At 37.5% G+C, this 22,153-nt stretch overlaps 1 protein-coding gene across 1 annotated transcript; it reads left to right on the plus strand.

Moving 5' to 3' along the window:
- The first annotated feature begins 314 nt into the window (after positions 1-314).
- LOC122137992 (cytochrome b-c1 complex subunit Rieske, mitochondrial) lies at positions 315-2,921 on the plus strand. The gene is made up of 2 exons (XM_042728134.1): positions 315-618; positions 1,687-2,921. Exons 1-2 carry the CDS (start codon positions 408-410, stop codon positions 2,295-2,297), a joined length of 822 nt encoding a protein of 273 aa, XP_042584068.1. The 5' UTR covers positions 315-407; the 3' UTR covers positions 2,298-2,921.
- Positions 2,922-22,153: the final 19,232 nt, after the last annotated feature.

A 22,153-nucleotide genomic window follows, 5' to 3' on the forward strand; every position in this document is an offset into this window, starting at 1 on the left:
GTCAAGTTGTGTATTTTCATCTCTTCACTGTGCCTCTTCACAGTGTGTTGTTTCTAAGCTGAAAAAAAAAAAAAAAAAACAGAAAATTGTGCTAAAATAAAAATAACATTAATTTGATACATAAAAAAATAATAAAAAATAAATATTCATACCTGTTAAAGTTTTAATTTAAAATTTCTTTGGGAATTTAGACTTCTGTGGTTTTCACAAACAGAGTTTGTGCAATGTTGGGGAATCTTGGAAAACATTGATTTTATTTCAATCATGAAACAACAAAATCAGGCAAAGCTCTGTAGAAGGCTCTGGGTGTGACGTCACGGCGTCTCTGCTACGTTGACGTCAGGAGCGTCAGCGGTGTTGGTGGATCAGTTCGGGAAGGTCGATCGCAGCACCGTTAGCCGACAAACATGATGTCCCTTGCTGCCCGTTCGGGGGCTTTTTCCCCGTACATGCAAGCTACCAATTATGCCGTGGCAGGTCCACTGAAGCCTCTCATACCCGGCGTCGTCATGAAGACAGATAAACTGTTGATGGACACCAAGAAGCCGTTCCTGTGCCGCGAGTCCTTATCGGGTCAGAGCGCGAAGAGCGGTCTCGCCGTGTCCGTCAGCCTCAACGGTGAGAGTCACTGCGGTGTATAGTCGACGCGAGAGCCCCGGTCTCAGCGTAGCAGAGGGAGGCCGTGCAGTTGCGCTCACTCAAGGGCACAATGACCTCTCATATGTTTAATGTGTATATTGAATAGGTTTAAGGCGTTTGTAGTGTTGTACGTAATTAATGCTTAATTATTATTAATCTGAGCTTAGTTTGAACTGTATAGCGAAATAGCAGCAATTGCTCACGTGCTAAAGCAGTTAGCATCACCGAGGCCGCGCTAATGTCCTTGTCGCAGCTGTTAGCAAAGCATTCTGGCTTTTGAGGAAAAATATAATATTTTTTTTTTATCTCTCTCTCTTTCAAGATCCTTTATGATAGGATTACGATTACATAATAAAATAAATGCCACTATGTGGAAGAATTTGTCAGATTTCGTATGTTTTGAGACAAGGGTAGCTAATCGTTTCTTGCTAAGATTGGCCTAACGTTACATGCTGCTTATGTAGATTAGAGTTTACATTTAGTTAATTAGAAGCAAAAATTGCTCATATAGAATCATTTTTTAGTGTTATTGCAGAATAATTTCTCAATGAGCTGGTTTAAGAATACTCTACATGTTGTCAATATTTACTGACCCAGTGACCCGAGCCAGATATATATATATATATATATATATATATATATCTGTCAATAATAATAGGAATTAACATTAGGTAATGTTTAACAGTTAGCTAGCAAGGTGGATAATAGCTATTGTCTTTTCTGTGAAAGTCTTGAGAAAGCTGGGTGGTTGAAAATAATTATTTTGTGAATAATCATAATCCAAATTTGAAATGAGATACATTATTGTTTGTCATGTTTGAGTGTAACATTTGCATAACATAACATTTATTAACATTTAGCTAGAAAATCTGCAATCTGAAGAGGAGATTTGGTATTTGGTGCCATTATGAAAGAAAAAAAAGGAAAAAAAAGTGTTATGTGTTGACCAGATATCATATAACACAGTCAGTATATTATTCTATCACTGTTTTATTTGTACATTTTTATGCAATGTGTTTATTTATTTTTTTGTTTTATTTTCTGTAGCTCGCTCTTTAGTGCGTTTCGCCCACACAGACATCAAGATCCCCGATTTCTCTGACTACCGGCGGCCAGAGGTTTTAGACCCAAAGAAGTCCTCACAAGAGAGCGGCGATACCCGACGGGCCTTCTCCTATCTGATCACAGGTTCCACTGCTGTGGTTGGAGTCTATGCAGCCAAGACAATTGTCACACAGTTTGTCTCCTCCATGAGCGCCTCAGCTGACGTGTTGGCCCTGTCCAAGATCGAAGTCAAGCTATCAGACATCCCTGAGGGTAAGAACATGACCTTCAAATGGAGAGGGAAACCCCTGTTTGTCCGGCACAGAACAGAAAAGGAGATTGCAGCTGAGGCCGATGTCAATCTCGCTGAGCTTCGGGACCCCCAGCACGACAAAGACCGTGTCCAGAACCCCACCTGGGTCATTGTCATTGGCGTGTGCACCCACCTGGGCTGCGTGCCCATTGCTAACGCTGGTGACTATGGTGGCTATTACTGCCCGTGCCATGGCTCTCATTACGATGCATCTGGTCGCATTAGGAAAGGCCCAGCTCCGCTCAATCTGGAGGTCCCCTACTACGAGTTCCAAGATGATGACACAGTGATTGTAGGATAAAGGACAGTACTGTAAAAACTCTGATCAACACTGAACATGTGCTTTACCTGTTTGATTTTTGTCAATCTTGTTTCAGACTCATAATATGCATTGACTTGTTGGGTAACAAAAGTTAATTGTAAGTAATAAAGTGTATTTTATCTGATGGAAACCTCACTCCGCTCTATTTATTCAGTCTCAATATACACATCTATGTGAGTTTTACCTAATCACACAGGTTGTTTATTTTTATGCACATTACGCATTGGTTTACAGATAAGGAACAAATAAGATCTCTACTATGCTATAGCGCATAAGTGTTGAAGTGATAAAGGCAAATGGTAAGAGAGGGTGCAGTTTTTGACTTGCAGAATGTCAGGTAGGTGATGCTTGCAGGGTGTAGGTGAACAAAAAATGTGCAATATACCTTACACAAGCAATGACATTGACTCTGCGCTTTTTTTCTGTTGTCATAGTGGTAAATGTGACAACTGCCTGACTGTGGCTAGGTTTCAGTGGAATCTGATAAGAACAGCAAATGTGAAATATGGATGTATTAAAATGCTCTTATTAATGATCTGTGCATAAACAGATAAGCAATGTGCTTACAGAGTTATGAATTGAATAAAACCTTCACAAATTTTATGTTGTCATTGACATTTTTTAATCACTCTTAAAAAGCCGTTCACACAATGTCTGTTTCTGTGGGTAAAAACGTGAGATGCAGGGCAGTGGAAAGAATGGTCTAAAGAGCCGTATATTACCAGAATGTGATGCATCACCTCAAAATGATATAAAATCATGATTAGGATCATGATTTTTAAATATGAGAGTTAAAACAGTTTAACTATACATTAACATTTACTCCTCTGATGTATCCATGTGGCTCAGCAGCAGTTGAAGAACTGCTCATTCAGAAATGTCGCCTTGTGCAGTTTTATTTATTTTGAGAGTACCTCTGCAAATGAGCCGAAACAGAATGTTATGTTTCGCAGATATATTTGTAGGGAATAAATACATTTTAAATGGCCCATTAAAACACAAATCAGTTTGATTTACTTACAGTCTGTGTTCTATGCGGGTGCAATTTCAGCAATAAGAGTAATAGTTGCAATAGCAAGTGGAATAATTACGTCTTTTAACAAGACAGGACAGAAATGCTTAGTTACAGTAAACAGTTGATTTAAGCTACCAATAATACTTGTAGTCTGTAAAATGTAATAGCTTGTCCATTAATCAAGATGGATCATGTGGTGCTGGTGGTTTATCCACTATGCCCAAGGGAAAGTACAAAAAAATGTGCCAACATGAGCAGCGGTGATGAAGAATGTAAAAACTGGCAAACACATCTGGCACTCTCACATTTCATTGAATAATAACCTGCTGTATAGAGAAGTATTCACTGTCTCTAGATGTGGCTGTAGAGAGATGGCATACTTAATTTCCTCCCTTTCACTCTGAAAGCTTCACACTTCAGAGATGAACTGATAAACCACAATGTTCATAGAAAGTGAAGGTACTGACTATTTTACTACAATGTATGCTGTAGAAACTCTTTGAATTTCCAGAAGAAGTGAATTGCTGTATACTGTATAATGTGCTCTTGTGAAGCAACACAATGACATGTAAACAGGAGCGTTCCTCTCATCCAGATATTATTTGAATAGATGTTTCAGAGCCATATTATCATATAGAGGAGCTTTTCTCCGTGGCCTATTTCTGTTTGAATGTCTCGTAGGTTTGAGAAAGACACTGGACAGGTCTGCAGGTTAATAGAGTCAATATGGGCTGAACAGAGCTTCAGATGACATTTGAGGGGAAACCGTTAATTAATATTTACGCTACTTGACACACAGCATATGCTTTAGTTGGAGCATTTTAACCTAACATATTCCAGATTCAGGTTTGCTTTTTATTATTGCAGTACTAACACTGCTTCCATTAGCCAGTAATTTTAAAATGCCAACCTTTTCTCTAAATGTGTCTGGGTAGCTGCGCTGCACATTCATTGATTTCATTTTCTGGCGAGGTCTGGGTATTTTAATACATTTAATGCATGGGATTGCCATCCATTCTGCCTTCCTCTGGAGCATCCGCCACTTATGACATGCAACCTGCTCAGTCGTCCTGGAGCCCTCAGCTCTTGCCAGGTCCTGCTGCCAGTAGCTTGCTGGACATTCAGGCCTGACTGATAGAATAATGATATCCCAGGGGTTGTCAGGGAACCATTGTGTATCAGCTGAAAATCACGGACATCCCTGGCTCCAACGTACGTGTTTAGCATCCAAAAGCAATCCCTTTATTGGGCTAATTTCTGGGCAAGAATTTGCTCTGAAAGGCAAATTTCTCAAATTCAGCTCAGGAAGGTTCATCAGTCAATCTGGGCTGGTTGAGATCCCTGTATGAAACCCAAAGTCAAGTTTTTAATGAGTGTATTTCAGAGACTAAAGGATTGCAACACATATTGTTTATTCAGTCACTTAATTTTATATTTAATTCTAGTTTAAGATGCACATCTGCTTGTATGCCTGGACTGCATAATGCACAAGTTCCCTGTGGGGCCAATATAAATAAGTCAAATGGGAGAATCAGGTGATTCTGTTTTGTTTTGACGAATGACTTGAGGTTTTTATTTTTGTTTTGTTTTTGTTTTGTTTTTGTTTTTTTGGGGGGGGGGGTGGTAACAAAGGCTTGTTTGATTGAAATTAGTTATTTTCTTCTGATGCAACATAATAGGAAAGGGATGAAGTGCTGGACAAAGACAAAAATATGGCATTCTGCACTCATCTCACAGTGCTGTTTCTATATTGATCATTTTTTCATAGTTTGAATTGAGCACTTCAAAGCCTATGGAGGAAGCATGCAATGATTCAGATGCTGCATACATTATCTTTGAAGACAGTATGTGATTCTGTAAGGGTGGAACAAGAAAACCAAGACAATTAGCTTAAAATTCTCTCTGTGATTTGCTCTCCTATTATCTGACGTGTCACATTAATGTTATAATCCTACATTTGTCTCAGGGGTGATCAGATTACGATGAAAGATTTATTAGGCTCCCTGTAATTCATTTGAACTTGTTTTGCATAACTTAACATAGTAATGAGTTTTTCTTTCTTTATTAAGAATGGCTGCTAATGCATCTTTTCCTCTAATATCATTTAGTCTGTTTATTAAAGACGTCATATGACGTTGCTAAAAAGAGCATTATTTTTTGTATTTGGTGTACTGCAATGTATTTGTGCGGTTTAAGGTTCAAAAAACACATTTTCCATATAATGTACATTATTATTTCTTCTTTGTGCCCCGCCTTTCTTAAACATAAAACCATGTCTGCATTTGTGATCAGAGAAACGACAAACAAGCCCACTCTACACTGCTTAAAACTTGCATTTGAATCATCAGTGGCAAATTATTTAAATATAAAAAAACTTACAGGCTGTGAGTAAGAAGCGCCAGACTGTCCTTGCAAAGTTTGAACTGCCCAACTTTATAGAACAGCCTTTGTGCCACAGACCCATTGTAGGCTACTGGTTCAGGAAACTCATCCATCATCCATAAAATGCGCAACACACATCTGAATATTTGGGTTGAACTGTTCTGGAACAGTGTTGTAAATACAGCTTAACCACTGATTTCTAGTTGTGTCCTCTTTTGGAAGGCCAAACAAAGTATTTTCGTTTTCACAATGAAACACACATCATTTCCACAACATGGTGGTGCGGCAACAACAATACTATAGCAAGAATAAAAGTTACACCTTCTGTCTTTGCATGAACATTTGGGCGGCATTATGCATATCTTCCCACATCGTGACGTAGACATGTGGGTGCGTGTTAAAATGAGCCGTTTTAGGTAGGCGTGGTTATCTCTTAACTTTTATAAAGATGATCTCTTTGGATTTGAGACTTTAGTCTTTGCAAATTTACTGATCTTCTTTATGCACCAAGAGCTTGTAACACTCCACAGAGAAAGGAAAAATTGATTTCGCCTCATATGACCCATTTAATCTGTTCCATCTTCATGACAGTGTTTTTATTTTAAGTGAACCAAAAGTGTTATAATCCAGGGGTTAAAGCAAAAAATAAAAATAAAAATAAATTCCTGAGCCTGAAATTTTTTCCCGGGGGTGGGCCAGCACATGCAAAACATGCAATAACTATGGCAACTTTAACATTTGAAAGGACACTATTGCAAAGTTACTGCTTTCTATATTCAAACGGCTTTTCTTTTTCATGAATATATGGTTGACCTGAAGAATGAAAGCTATATCATACACTTGGAAAATTACTATATCAGCGCTTATTGACACTAAGGGTGTGACAATACACTTAGCTCACGAGATGAGACAAAGTACAGATACTTGGTTCACTAGAAAGAGACAAAATTTTAATACTATTTTTAAGAAATTTTCAAAGACAAAATATGTGTCGTTTAATTACAAAAAGTAAAACAATGCAGTTGTGTTTAGAAATATTTTAACTAATCTAGGGCTGTAACTACTGATTATTTTGGTAATCAAGTAATCTACTGATTATTTTGACAATTGAGTAATCTGATATTATTTAGTAAAACAAATATACCTAAGTGAAAACCAGGCTTTAGTATGACTATTTATATATAAACTAACGATGAGGCAATAATAATTGGCTCAAATAAAATATCCAAACCAAGAAATTACGTGATGATTGGGACAGTTTTTGAATTTCCGTCTTGTGCAAGGTTCCTTGCCATAAATTAAAAACATCAGCCCAACACATTAAACATTTCTGTAATTCAAGTTTATTTTTGTATAGCGCTTTTTACGATAAAAAAATCATTGCAAAGCAACTTTACAGAATATTAAGTTTCTACAATATTTAGTAGTAGCTTATCAGTGGTGACTCAGTTTATGTGCATACAGTATGGCAGAAATGTTCGAGAAAAAAAAAAAAAATTAAAAGATGTAAACAAACAGATGATTAACACTATTAACAGCAATTATGCAATCAAACTTATAGCAAAATATGGTACTTCTGTATGTTGTCTCTGGGTTAGCATCATCTGAGGTCCTCTGAGGGGTTGGCATAATTTCTTCTCAGGTGTTCTGGATACCGACTGGAGCTTGTGTAAATCCCGTGGCAAAACAGAGAAACAAATAGAGACATAATTAGCTTAGCTGCTGTTCCAGCCAAGTAAAATTAATTAGTTTAACCCGAGCTAAAGATTAATAATGTGCATTTGATCAGATATAACTGCAGTCCAAAATTATGAGATGCATTATTTGAATGCTTGACCAAAGAGGTGTGTTTTTAATCTAGATTTAAACAGAGACAGTGTGTCTGAATCCCGAACATTATCAGGAAGGATATTCCAGAGTTTGGGAGCCAAATGCGAAAAAGCTCTACCTCCTTTAGTGGACTTTGCTATCCTAAGTACCATCAAAAGTCCAGCGTTTTGTGACCTTAGGGAGCGTGATGGATTGTAGCGTGGTAGAAGACACAATTTGGGTGGATGGGAAAGCATAATTTTGGATGATTAAAAAAAAAAAAAAATAAATAAAAACAACTTAATTAAATAAATAGAAACATGGCACATAGCAGATTTTTTTTCTTTTCTTTTATTTATTTATTTATTTATTTTTTACTGATTTTGTAGAAGTAGTTCATCATTTTTATGTTTCCATCAAAAGTTTGTATATTATAGTAGCTATGACAATTTTAGAACCTTATTATGATAACTAGCAAAAGCTTATGTCATTTTCCTCAGTTCATGCATTTCTCGGCCAACTTCCTGTTTGATGCATGCCCCACCCACCTACATGATGTCACACCAATGAGGGCATCCCATTTTGATTATGCGGTCTCACAGCTAGGGCTTAGCAAAAAAAGTTTTTATTTTCACTCATTAGGTGAGAAAATAAATTCTGTATAGTTATACTATCCTATTTGACCTTATGTCCTTATCACCCTTACTTCACCCTATTGAACAACACTATTAAAATACATAATGTAATATGCCTATACATAAGTTTTTATGTAATATGTAAGTTTTTGACTCTACTAAAGCATAAAAATACCATAATATGTTTGCAGATATTTAAGAAACATGCTAAGTTAACACTTTTTTATCTGAAAAACAATGCTACAGTCAGTTATTCTCCTTTGAAAATGTGCGTTCGGGGCCGGAATATTGGTATTTGTTTTGGTTTTTGAAACCCATCCACTGCCAGTTTACCCAATTGTATTTTGGCACCCCGGGTTGCCAGTTGGTGGAAAACACAGAGTATTTAATTTCATTAATTGTCAAGTGCACTGTTCCTGTTGGTGTCCTGCCTGTGTCTTACCTGAGGAGGAGGGGCCAGGTGATAAATGATTTATGTTACAAATCTAGTGAGATAATGCACACTGTTTTTTCAGATGAAGGTTCAAATTCAAATTCAGGGCATATACAGAGGAAGAGTTTAGGCCCTTTCACACTACAGTCTTTACTGGTAAGTTACCATTGATAGATCATGTGTGATCAGGTCCTTTTTAAAAATCCCGGTAAATATGTTCTGGCAATGGTATCGTTCTTATGGAGATGACATGATTACTCTGAGCAGTTTACAAAGCTCAGCTGCTTTATAATTAGCTTTTCTATGTAAATATGCACTAGATGGACATCTTTGACTATTGTGCCTCGCAGCTTTTTTTTGCGCTTCTCCATTCATCAGGGCTGCAACTCTGCAATTGGATACTATTATGCGCATATCATGTTTATAAGAGCAAAACATTTTGACTGGCTAGTAATATTAGTTTGGTTGAGAGTGAAAGCTGCTCCTCTCATACCATTGGTAGGCAAACTCATGGACTCGAAAGATTTGTATTTTTTTTTTAAATGTAGGATTTTATATATTTTTTGCGCTTTTTTTTTTTTTTCAAACGCTGAACGCCGGAAATCCGGCACGGTGCCGGAGAACTTTAAGCCCTACAAAATTACAAGTGAGGCATACTTTTTTTAAACTTAGGCTATTTCAGAATTACTGTTGCCTTATCTATCTGTATTTATTGGCAGAACTTACATTTTCATGCACGTTTTAGAATCATTTAGATTACAAAATAGTATGGTTCATGCTCATGAAAAAAGCCTGAGCTTCAATAAATATTATTGGCATTATTCATATGTAGTTTTATTTTTATTGATGCTTTTAAGATTAACCCATAGGGTGTACTAACAGTCATTTTTACAAGCATGTCCTTGTTAAAGACCATTAAACCAAACATAGCCAGTCTGGTCTCATGTTTATACGTAGGTATTACTATGTAACATTTACAAGCACAAAACATACATTTTCTACGTTTTTATTGATGCTAAAATGTACAATTTATGCTTATTTCAACGTGTAAAATGTACAAATGGCTACATATTTTTAGCTAAAATGGTAAAATATTTATGTATCTTTTATATCATTAAGATATTTGTATCAATGCATTTTAATCATTTTATCAATAAGCGATTTAGATTTTAGACCCCTTTACCCACCCCCAAACCAAAAGGATATAAAACAAAATATGCAGGAAAATAACAATTTTAATAAAAATATAGCATTAAAATAATGTTATAGTCGCTAATCCCACTCATACCTATAAACCTAAACATTTCTGTACAGTACAAGAAAAACATGACAGACAGATAAATGCAATTACAATCATTTATTTATTTATTGCAAAAATGTCAAAAGCAGTCCTAATGACAATGCATTGTCTCTCTGGCAGAATACAGTAGGTTTGTGTAAGGTGCAGGTCAGAATTTATTTTGTTAATCGCTGAAAATATAATCCAGATTACTTTCCCGATCCACTCTGTGAACTCGTGAAGGCACACGTGCATCATTCAAACACACGCCTCACCAGAAACACAGCAGTTGCATACTAAATCATGTACTGGTATCGTTTATCGTTTTTGGTATAAATAGTGCAAGTAGTGCATTCACACTCAAATTCGAGGAAAAGTGCACTTCAAATACCCGGATGATGCATTTAAATAACTGAAAAAACAAAGTGTGGAATGCTGGACACTAACGGATTTGAGTGATAAATAATCAATGTCTAACCTAATGAAAAAATTTAAATTTAATGGTATCCACATTATATTTCATCTGCAGCATCTCTGTGAACTTTTATAATGATACATTTGGTCATTAACTTTTAAATGCATCATTATGCATACACATGAGCAGAGTTCTTGGCATGATAGATCTGCGACTAGCAGATCAACGTACCTCTTCATTTATCTCCAATATGGTAGGAAAACAAATTAAATGAAATGTGAATGATGTTAACTGTGACAAGATGATTGACAGCAATTTAAACAGTGACAGAATGCACGTAACTAAGCAACAGAGCATGCATTAAAGAAGCAACTATGGCGAAGTACGTTGGCAGATCGCTGTGTTGTTCAGACTACATGACTTGATTGTCTGTCTTTAAGTCGTTGTAGTGTTTAAACTACGCAACACTATGTAAATGATCCGCAACAGGGAGTCACACACTACACGAGCTGACAACAACTCTGTCACCCAACGACTCTATCCTGTCCCCAAACCACGTTTTATCACGAAAAACACATGCAAGATGTTGAACGGGAATCACACGAAACAACAAGTGAAAAGAAATTAGTGCTGCAAGCTGTTTGAGTGATGAAAAAATTTCCCCTATTTCTTGTGTCCAAACTTTTCTTAAAGCCCTGTTGCTGCTGCTGTTTTTCTTCTGCTGACCTCAACCCATGACTTGCTCTATCATTGGCTTTAGCTCATCATGACACCTGACAACACGTGATGTTGAGTCGGCCGACTGGTCCAGATCATAGACTGTAAAAAAAGATGTACAACGCTTCTCCTATTCCTTCCAAGAAAAGTGAAGCCAAAGCATCTCAGTATGGCCTCTGCCATCTCGAGTAAATGACGTTATTTGGAGCCAGAGTCTGCACAGTAGACATTCGTTTGGAGCCAGAGTCTGCGCAGTAGTGTCGAGAGGTGGAGCCATGGTATCAAACTCCTGCCCAGACTCCTGCAGACCCAATCAACCATAATGACACGTTACTATTTTACAGCATCAAATTACTAGCTAAAATCAAACTTATCACAAAAATGAACAATTGAACATATATCAGCATGATAACAACTACCTTAAATTACCAAAACCATCTTTTGGAAAGTTGTATTGAAAGTGTATTATTTTTTTTTTGACTCATGCCCCATTCATTTACATGGAGAGGGCGGGGTTTATGACCTGTACTGCAGCCAGCCACCAGGGGGCGATCAAAGAGCCCGCAGCTTCACTTTTCAGGACATGTGATGCACACCTGGTCCAGATATTTAGCATGCTACATATTTGTTTGCCATCTGCGAGGCGTCGGCGACGTGTCAGCGAGCCTCTTTGATACGCAGAGATTACAGAGTGTTGATAACCTGCTGATTTTCCCCGATCACAGCCCGACCTGTCTGCAAGCTCGTTAACGTGCAAATCGTGCTTAAAATCCTGTAGTGTGAACTTGGCAGTACAGTTGCTGGACTCGCTGCTCGGGATGGAGATGAAGTTCGGCGAATAAAGGCTTGGATTTGGGCCTGTTCCTCGCAGTTGTATGGATTCTGAAGATTTGGATTACAGTGCACAAATAAATTTGTTTCATTTCATAATTATGTCGCGTTTTTGGTGTATTTTATAGTTCTATTGTCAGTCACAGCATGTTGGAGAAAACGCCTTTTATGGTCCATGGCAAACAAAGTAAACATTACATGACAAGTAAAGGTTAAACGTTTGCAGAAATGTTATTTATTTTACGGTTTAAAGTAAAGTCTTGTTTTAACATTATGTAGGCCTATTCTTGGAAATAAGCTGGCAGCAGAAATCACACAACAAAAATAAATGTTATAATTTCATAAAAAAAAAAAGATAAAACAATTCATTTTTAGGTGTTGTCAATACATCTGTGATATGACAACTAATAACAACTAATAATAAAATTAATGCAGCAATTTCAATATTTATAGGGATTCATTTTTAGTTGTCGTCAATACATCAGTTTTGTAGATTTAAATTCTCAAAATATGTAAGTATTTGTATGTTTAGATGCTGAAAATACATCGGTATTGTACGTTTTAGTGCCTGTAAAAACGTAAGTAAATGTACATTTTATGGAACCACATTTTACGTAAAATACATATACACATACATACGAATTATCATGAGATCACGTTGCCATAGCAACTGATTTATCATTGCGTCAAATTTCTTGACCTGCATAACTCTCTGATCTCAGTCAAAACATCTGAAATTACCTTCACATAGCCATAGCCTTGGGGAAAGTTTTTGAATTTAATAATGCCAACATGGAAGAAAAAAAATGCATTTATAACTCTCAGCAGATTGCTCAAAATAAAATTATTCTTACAGAAAAACATTTCTTATTAGATTTAAATATTAAAAAGCCAGATCCATTCGATTTATGTGCAGTGTCTTTTAAACAAGCTGATTCACTGTGAAAGTGGCTCTGTGTACATTCTGATAGTGAGCTTTAAAAGGCGAGAATGGAGAAATTGAGAAAGATGCCCTATTGTCTTCCCCCTCCCCTTTTTCTATGAGCATTAGAGTGAATAGGTGGAAATGAGACATCACATAGAAATCGTCGCATCATTAGGGGAAATTGATCTCTGCTTTCATACTATGGTGCAGTGTTGTCTGCAGCTGGAGCTTTACAAGCCCATCTAAAGCATCCTCCACATGTGGCACCATGCGCCGTACCCACATGTGCACCGAGTGCCAAGAATGGAGCCTAAATGACTCTTCACTCTGGAGCGGAGCTGGGGAGCGATGTTGTGGGGGACTAGAGAATAATAAACTCTAATGAAAGTCTCTCTTTTCTTCCTCCTTGTGTGCCAGGAGCTTTTGTGCTCTCACAAGCAGCCGCTGATCTATGGGTTGGGCTGTGAAGAGCTTCATTAATCCTGTCAGTCAACAGCAAACGGCAGCTGAGTCATCCTCCGGGCAAAAGTAGAAAGACAGAAAACAGTGCCCCGGGTCACCCTTTGGGCCACTCCCCTAGTGAATGCACAATCACTTTGTTCGATTACTTCAGTTTTAAGTGCTTGTGTGTTTTTATTTTTTTATTTATTATTATTATTATTATCTCTATTTAACATGTTATGCTTTGAGCAGCCATCCCTGCTATGGTATTATTCACAGGTTTTTCTTCATTTAGGATTTTGGTCTTTTGGTCTCTTGGCCTTTTTCTTGCACTTATGCATCCCAGTGACTAGTAGCTGCCCTCTAGCTTTTCTCAATTCATGTTAACAGGGTAATTGACTGCTGGCACAATGTGTTTTTAATAATATTTTGCTGTCTATGCAGTGGAAAGAGGATTTTTTAAATGTTTTTATTTTTTATTTATTTTTGTTCTACACGAAAAAAGGGCTGTGGTGATAGCCTTGCGGGCAGTGTGCCAACATCTAGCACTGTTGCGCTTCAGGCATCCCAAGTTTGAGCCTCGACTCACGAACCTTTCAAGACCCCCCCCCCCCACTTCACATACTGTCCTATGTTCATTTACTTATACTGTAATAATGCAAAGCTGGTTGAAAATCAGTAAAATCATCTTACCCTTTTATTTAAGCAGTAACAAAATATCATGACATAAAGTGAGATAAAGTAAATATATAAAATAAAATATAAATAAAACCAATTATAACAATAAAACATCCATATATAGCCAACTCTTGAATATGATGATCAAAGCAGCACAAATATGAGTTTTGCTGCAAAAGATGCTTGACTGTCCTCCCCCAGTAACACCTACATTTGATCTTTTTCTGACAGTTTTGGAAAATTAAGTTTGAGATTATTTATTTATTTGTTTATTTATTTTAGTATTTCTGTCTCTTATATTCCCAAACTTATTACAGTGAAGCAGAAAGCACGCCTCTGTCTGATCCTAACCAGTGTAACATGAGCATAGACCTTCTTTTTTGAAGCCATTTTTGTCTGTTTCTACTGCTTTCCACTGCTTGTACTTTTTATATAATATGTCTATGCTTTATATTTGTCACCATGTAGAAATATTCTGCCAGGTTTCATTTTCTGTTTAGGTTATTTTCTGTTTTTTTTTTTTTTTTTTTTGGCCCAATATGTATATGTTGTGACAGAAAATTGTGGCTGGAATGTCTGTGAATTTTCCTGTAGCTTAAAGCTGGTGCAGGATCACTGCTAGACCAAACCCTCCTGATGCTCTGATTTGTAAGGTAGTCAAAGAGTAGAGTATGTTAAAGGGCAGAATTCCCCAGCATGAAGGTGTATCTGATTTCCTGTGATCATGAGATTGTCTGCATAGTGGGGAAATTTCACTGCAGAATTGCTGATTGTTCCAGAAGCACTGCTAACTCATGAATGCATTAGCTGAACAGAATTGGACTCAAACTGCCTCCTGGTCTCGTTCCACACCCTTGTGTGTAAAAATGTTGTTCTTTTATTGCCTAATTTACTCTCTCTCTGCCCTCATTCCATCTCTCCTCCATGCTCCTTAGTCCTTTTATATCTCTCCTCAGAGAAAGAAAGAAGCTGTGCTTTGAGTGATAGGGATGGGGGCTCTCAGCAGGACTTCATAATCTTGTTTATATCAGAGTAATTAACACTTCTTTGAACTCATCGGAGTTATGGCATATCCAATTAGTTGCCTCTCCTTTTCCACCAAATAACACAGAATGTGCTTTATCTTCTCGCAGGCTGTTAAACAATGGATCGAGTATATATATTTCAAGAAGTTCTCAACATAATCTACTTGAATATAAATGCAAAATGCAAAAACATTTAGGATGAAGCATTGATGTGGCGGGCCAATTTATGTTTTCACCAAAAGGCTGGCTGGAGCCTCTACTGTGATATAAAGAGAAAGGCCCTTTGTACACTGCTTTTTAGAAGTTCAGAGTGTCTGTGCTGTGTGTAAAATGTGGCTCTTTGTAGGGCTTCATTCCCCTCAGAGTGAGTTTCCAAATCCGAGTAATACTTAAGTTTTTGTATGAAGAACAAGCAATGTTTTTGACATATTAAGCATGGACATATATATTTAAAACATACTCAGATACTCAGAAGACAAATAAATTTACACCTTATAGTTCTCTGCTCAATGTAGATTTATACCATTAAAATTTTATTACAAAAGGTTTTGTTTTTGTGCTCTGTTATGACATATGAGTAATGAAAATCACACCATGTCAATTAATTAAATAAAAGCACATGATGCCAAACATGTCAGAGTAGTAGTACAATATAAATGTACAAGAGGCCTCTTTTTCCTCATGCATTGCAAATATTATTTAAAATTTCACACATTTACTAATAATCTTGAAAGTCAATAGTCCCTATACCCCTCAAATGGCTTAAAATGGTTAAGAAATTTTACAATATACACCTGTATCTCTTAACACTCAAGACAAGGAAAAGAAAGCATCTGAGGTTGACAGAGAGAAATGTAAGCAGTGGGCAGATGGATGAATGAGGCAAAGGGGCTCAAACATCTGCTGGTGCTACAGTGATGATAGGAGGCTGAAATATCTCTGCCTGTATGGAGGCTGGCAGGGCCAATCTGCTTCCTATGATTCACTGAGAAACCAGCCAGATTCATCACAGAGAGGGGCCGTCTCCTCGCCCATGCTCAGACGGGCCGGTTTGTTCAACAGATCATGCGGACAAAGAGCTCTGTGCAGCCAGAGACATGTTGCATGAGTCTCAGGTTATAATATTCTGTTATTCATACTGTGTACTGAGATGGTATTGTGTCATTTTATCTACTTGCTGGTAAAAAAAATGCAATCACAGACACAAAACAGTTTTTTCTTTTGTAAGTAACTTAAAGAAAATGCTACAATCTTTTTTTTTTTTTTTATGTTAATAACAGCATCCAAAAACTTCCAATAGTCTATTTCCAAATTTCTGTTCATGTTTATTTGTACATTAATTTTTTTTTCCATTGGTCTAATATGAGGACGAGTCGAGACAAAAATGATGGAGTTTAGCTGAGAAAATTTTTCAAGACAACTGCAGGGCATCACTGTACTATGGTATAATCTCATAGCAGGTTACTGAGCAAGAAATTGTGCATTTGTGGAATAAAAACCTTTCTTCTTTTCACTCCCTAACATACATTAATCTTTCCATCTGGTGAGTTTTTCTCATTTTCTGCCTATATATTTCCATAAAGAATGCCTCTAGTATGGACTTGGTGTCACAGAACATAGGAAAATAAAGAAGATATATGAGATTTCCAGGCTGAGTGCAAAAATTGCAATGCTCAGCATCTTCCCCATAAGACAAAGTTTTTCCTTCTTCCAGTTCACCATGAAACACTGGCAAACTTTTTTAATGCTAAGTGCATTAAACACCTTATATTGGTTATTGGTTCTTGTGACGTGCCAAGTCACAGAAATGTGAATGAGATCTATCTATCTATCTATCTATCTATCTATCTATCTATCTATCTATCTATCTATCTATCTATCTATCTATCTATCTATCTATCTATCTATCTATCTGTCTGTCTGTTTGTCTGTCTATATATCACAGTTTTATATGGGCATGTTCATGCAATTAAAAGTATTAAAAATAGCCCTTACTTGATGCATGTTCAGGATCCTTTCTTTAAAAAAAATCACAGGGGTTTGATCTAGGCCCATTAAAACATTGAAACAGCACAAGGAAGACATGGAAAGAATACACATTCTTGCTGAGATGAAACTAATGATCCCAAACAAAGTAATCAGGCCACCTAAAAGGTGTTAAATAAAACCTGCCCCTTTCTCTGTTGAATTCTGATTATTATTCTAATACATTTGTCACCCACTTGACAATGAATGGTCCTTTATTAAACCTCATTTGCCATGTGCATATTTAATGTAAAGTGTGTGATACCCTGCATCCTGTTGTGTCGTATCTGTCTGCTGTTGAAGAACAGCAACTAATCATGTGAGTGCTTGTCTCTGTCTTCAGCAAAGTCAAGTAACCTCAACTGCTAACATGTTTAAATGAGCCCACTCAAGTCAGACTATATTAACCCAGGTATTTTAGGACATTTCTCAGTCCTTCTAAGCCTGGCTTTATCTTTTCAACTGCCAATTATTTAAACCTTTATATTTGCAAAAAAAAAAAAAAAAAAAAAAGTGGACCCATATAATTATGAATTTAAACTAAAGAGACAAAGTCTTTTGTGTGTGAATTGCCAACTAGTCCAAATGGCTTATCGGTAAGAAGTTATTTAAATTCAGATTAAATCAAATATAATTTGTTCAAATACCTTTTTTTTTTTTTTTTTTTTTTTGTACAAGCTAAGCAAGGGACCTTGGGTCTGCCATACAATCATCCTGCCCAGAGTCCATCTTACAGCTGTTGTCCATTAATGCAACATACAGTCATGGCCAAAAGTTTTGGCAGTGACATAAATTTTGTGTTTTGCAAAGTTTGCTCCTTCAGTATTTGTAGATTATTTTCCCACATGTTTCTATGGTATACTGAAAAACAATGATAAGCATACTATAAGTTTTAAAGGCTTTTATTGGCAAAAATAAATAAATAAATAAATAACATTAAACAATAATGAGTCAATATTTACAGTGTTGATCCTTGTTCTTTATACCCTCTGCAATCCTGGATATTAGATTCTGGGCTATTTCTCTGAGTTGATCACAATTTGTGGGCTTCTGCTTGTTCACTCGCCTTTAGAGGACTGACCACAGGTTCTCTATGGGATTGAGATCCGGGGAGTTGCCCGGCCACGGATCCAAAATTTCAGTGTAATGATCTACGAGCCACTTCTTTATCACTCTTGCTTTGTGACATGGTGCCCCATCATGCTGGAAAATGCACGGATCACCAAATTGCTCATGCATCGTTGGAAGAAGTCGCTCTTGCAGGACGTTACCATTCTTTATTCGACGGTAGTTGCTCGCATTTCAGCCTGTCTGAGTGACATTTCTAGCTGGATGAATGACCATCACCTTCAGCTCAACCTTACTAAGACTGAACTGCTGGTGGTTCCAGCTAACCCATCGTTTCATCACAACTTCTCTATACAGCTGGGTTCGTCAACCATAACTCCTTCCAGGACAGCCAGAAACCTAGGAGTTGTGATGGATCATCAGTTAAGCTTCACAGACCATATTGCTACAACGACCCGGTCCTGCAGATTTGCCTTATACAACATTAAGAAGATTAGACCCTTCCTGTCAGAGTAAACCACCCAACTTCTTGTCCAAGCTCTTGTTCTCTCCAGACTGGACTATTGCAATGCTCTCCTGGCGGGCCTTCCTGCATGTACTATCAAGCCTCTACAACTGATCCAGAATGCAGCAGCGAAGGTTGTCTTCAATGAGCCAAAAACAGCTCATGTTACTCCTCTCCTCATCAGGTTACACTGGCTACCAGTAGCCGCTCGCATCAAATTCAAGGTACTGATGCTTGCCTACAAAACGACCACTGGCACGGTGCCAACTTACCTAAACTCACTAGTTCAATCTTATGCACCCTCCAGAAGTTTGCACTCTGCAAGTGAACGACGCCTTGTGGTGCCATCCCAAAGAGGTTCAAAATTACTCTCACAGACTTTTTCCTGGACTGTGCCCAGCTGGTCGAATGACCTCCCGATCTCAATTCGAACAGCTGAGTCTTTACTAATTTTCAAAAAACATCTAAAGACTCATCTTTTTCGCCTGCACTTAACCAACTAATACTAGCACTTACCTTTTCTTTTTCTTGTCTATCATATTCAAAAAAAAAAAAAAAAACCCTGGCTACGTGTTCTGTACTAGACTAACTGAGACTTGTCATAGCACTTGTATACCGTTGTTCTCTCGTTGATCTGATTGTTTCTACTGTTCTCATTTGTAAGTCGCTTTGGATAAAAGCGTCTGCTAAATGATTAAATGTAAATGTAAATGTATTCATGGCAGTGTTTTGGGGCAGAATTATGAGAGAGCCAACTCACTTGGTTGAAAAGCAACCCCACACAGGTCTCAGGATGCTTCACTGTTGGCACGTCACAGGACTCATGGTAGCGTTCACCTTTTCTTCTCTGAACAATCGATTTTCTATAGGTCATAAACAGTCAGAAGGGAGCTTCAGAGAAAATAACTTTGTGCCAGTCTTCTGCTGTCCAATCCTTGTACTTCCTTCAGAATTTCAGTCTGTCCTTGAAGTTTTTCTTGGAGAGAAGTGGCTTCTTTGCTGCCCTTCTTGACACCAGGCCATTGTCCAAAAGTCTTGGCCTCACTGTGTGTGCAGATGCTCTCACACTCACCTGCTGTCATTCCTGAGCAAGCTCTGCACTGCTGGAGACATGATTCTGTAGCTCACTCCTCAGGAGGAGACGGTCCTGGTGCTTGCTGGACACTCTGGGACGTCCTAAAGACTTCTTCACTGCAGTCGAACCTCTCTTCATGAAGTCCTTGATGATCTGGTAAATGGATATTTCAGGTTCAATATTCTTTGTAGCAATTTCCTTGTATGTGAGGCCATTTTGATGCACCACGATGATGGCTGCACGTGTTTCTTTGGAGGTAACCATTGCTTACAAGAACACCATGACTGAAAGAGCTTCTTCCCTCCTTTTATAGCAATTAGTCTGCTCTTACAATCTAATTAATATAATAGTGATTTCACCTGACTAGTACTCCTTCACACTTTCACATGTTCTGCTGATAGATTAGTCCAGTGTTTCCCAATCCTGGTCCTAGAGAACCCCAAAACTGGATTTTTTTTTTGTGTGTCTTGTCTGACATACATATCTGAGGTCTTGGAGTCTTCACTAATGAGCTCATGAGTTGAATCAGATATGTTTGAATAGGGAGACATCTAAAATGTGCAGTGTTGGGGGTTCTCCAGGACCAGGATTGGGGACCACTGCATTAGTCAATTAATGTTAGCTGGTCATTTTGTATCAGGATTGAAAAACAGTGATTTTTTTTTTTTTTATTATTTTTTTTATTTTGGTGAAAAGTGATTTTTCTTCTTTTTTTTTTTTTTTTTTTTTGGCCAATAAAGCTTTTAGCAATTATTTAAAATTCATCTGATCACTCTACACAATAATCTAAAAACAATGTGAATAAACACCACAACAGTTTAAGCAGCAAACTTTGCAAAACACAAAACTGCCAAACATTTGGCCATGACTGTAGACCTATCAAAATTTCCTCTTCAGGAGATATATTTATTTGGTTGCTGCTCTCATGTCAATTTATGTCATGATGTAATGGACCTTGCCTCCCTGAGAATCAACCAGAAAACTTCAAATTGCTTTGCAAAAAGGGTTCCTAAAGAATGCTCTGTTCCTCTTTCTAGTTGTCCCTTGGCCATCCTCTTTCTCTTTATCAGGCAATATAGACTTATTTTCAATATTTCAAGTATGGTGACCCATACTCAGAATTCGTGCTCTGCATTTAACCCATCCAAAGTGCACACACACAGCAGTGAACACACACACACCGTGGACACACACCCGGAACAGTGGGCAGCCATTTATGCTGCGGTGCACAGGGAGCAGTTGGGGGTTCGGTGCCTTGCTCAAGGGCACCTCAGTCGTAGTATTGCCGGCCCGAGACTCGAACCCACAACCTTAGGATTAGGAGACAGATTTAGTGCACAAGACGGAGAATGATCATGTCCTGCTCTCTGTCTCTGATGAATGAAGGACAGGGCAACTTCAGAAATGCATTTGAAGAGCCAGCCACTTGATGAATGTTTTATTCTCACAAGTGTTATATCAAAAGCACATTCCTGGCATTCCAGATCATTATAAAGGGTTGTCGTTGTCTATGATGAAATATTTTTTTCAAATGTGCAATATCTTCAAAGAATAATACATGCCAATATATTTTTAATAATAGAGACGGCTGGGCTGCATTTGATGGCTTTACTGATGTAGTTACTTTTTTACTTCTGGCTTACTTTGTACACTCTCCACTGCTAAATGTTACACAATAAAGTGTCAGCATAAATTGTGCCATCTGCCACCAGCTCTGAAATATGGCTCTTAGGTTCAGAGAAGCATTGGAACAAAGCAGATTTTCTATTTAAGTACAGATTTGTATTGTAAGCCATCAAAGGGCAAATATACTCTGTATGATGTTACTTTAATGAGGATGAAGGGCGATAATAGGAGGGAAGAAAATTATGTTTCTTTTTTTCTTTGTTGCTTTTTGTTTTTTCTTACTTCAGAAGGAGGTGTGTGCCCCTCTCCAAATTACAATCATCTCCGGAATGGCTGTGCATTATTGTTTTATCAGGGAAGCATAAAGATGCCTGAGAGCTGTGACAAATGTGGAAGAATAATTAAAATATCAGTCATGTAACTACAAATTAAACGTCATTTTGATTTCGCATACCGCCTGACATGCAACCAATAGGCAGCTGGGTAATCATCAAAATACTGATGAGGCTGTTCGTCAAGGGCCATATCGCAATCCTCTGTTTCGGCTCACCGTCTCTCTCCAAAAGACACTCTAATTAGTAAACCCTCTGCTCTCTCAAGATAAAGCAAAGGCAGCAAGTGCTTTCTGTTCAGCAAGGCCTTCCTTTATACAAGTGATCCAGACACTGGCAAATGAAGAACATGCTGGCGAAGTGGAGAATTACATTTACTTAAATAAGTCTGAATCTGACAAAGTGAAACGTGAGAAAACTGATCAAGAATAAGCTCTTCTTGTGTGAGATGTCAAACACAGAGACAACAAATAATACACGCTTATAAGATATTAACTTGGCCTGCTGCATCGCCATCGTATGCTATTATTTATTGTTTTTTTGTTTTTTTATTATTATTATTTATTTATTTTTTTGCTCTCAGCAGATGTTCAACATGCTGTGTCATTTTGTACATAAA

The sequence above is a fragment of the Cyprinus carpio genome, chromosome B7, assembly GCF_018340385.1.
Source record: "Cyprinus carpio isolate SPL01 chromosome B7, ASM1834038v1, whole genome shotgun sequence".
In the NCBI taxonomy this organism is placed as follows: Eukaryota; Metazoa; Chordata; class Actinopteri; order Cypriniformes; family Cyprinidae; genus Cyprinus; species Cyprinus carpio.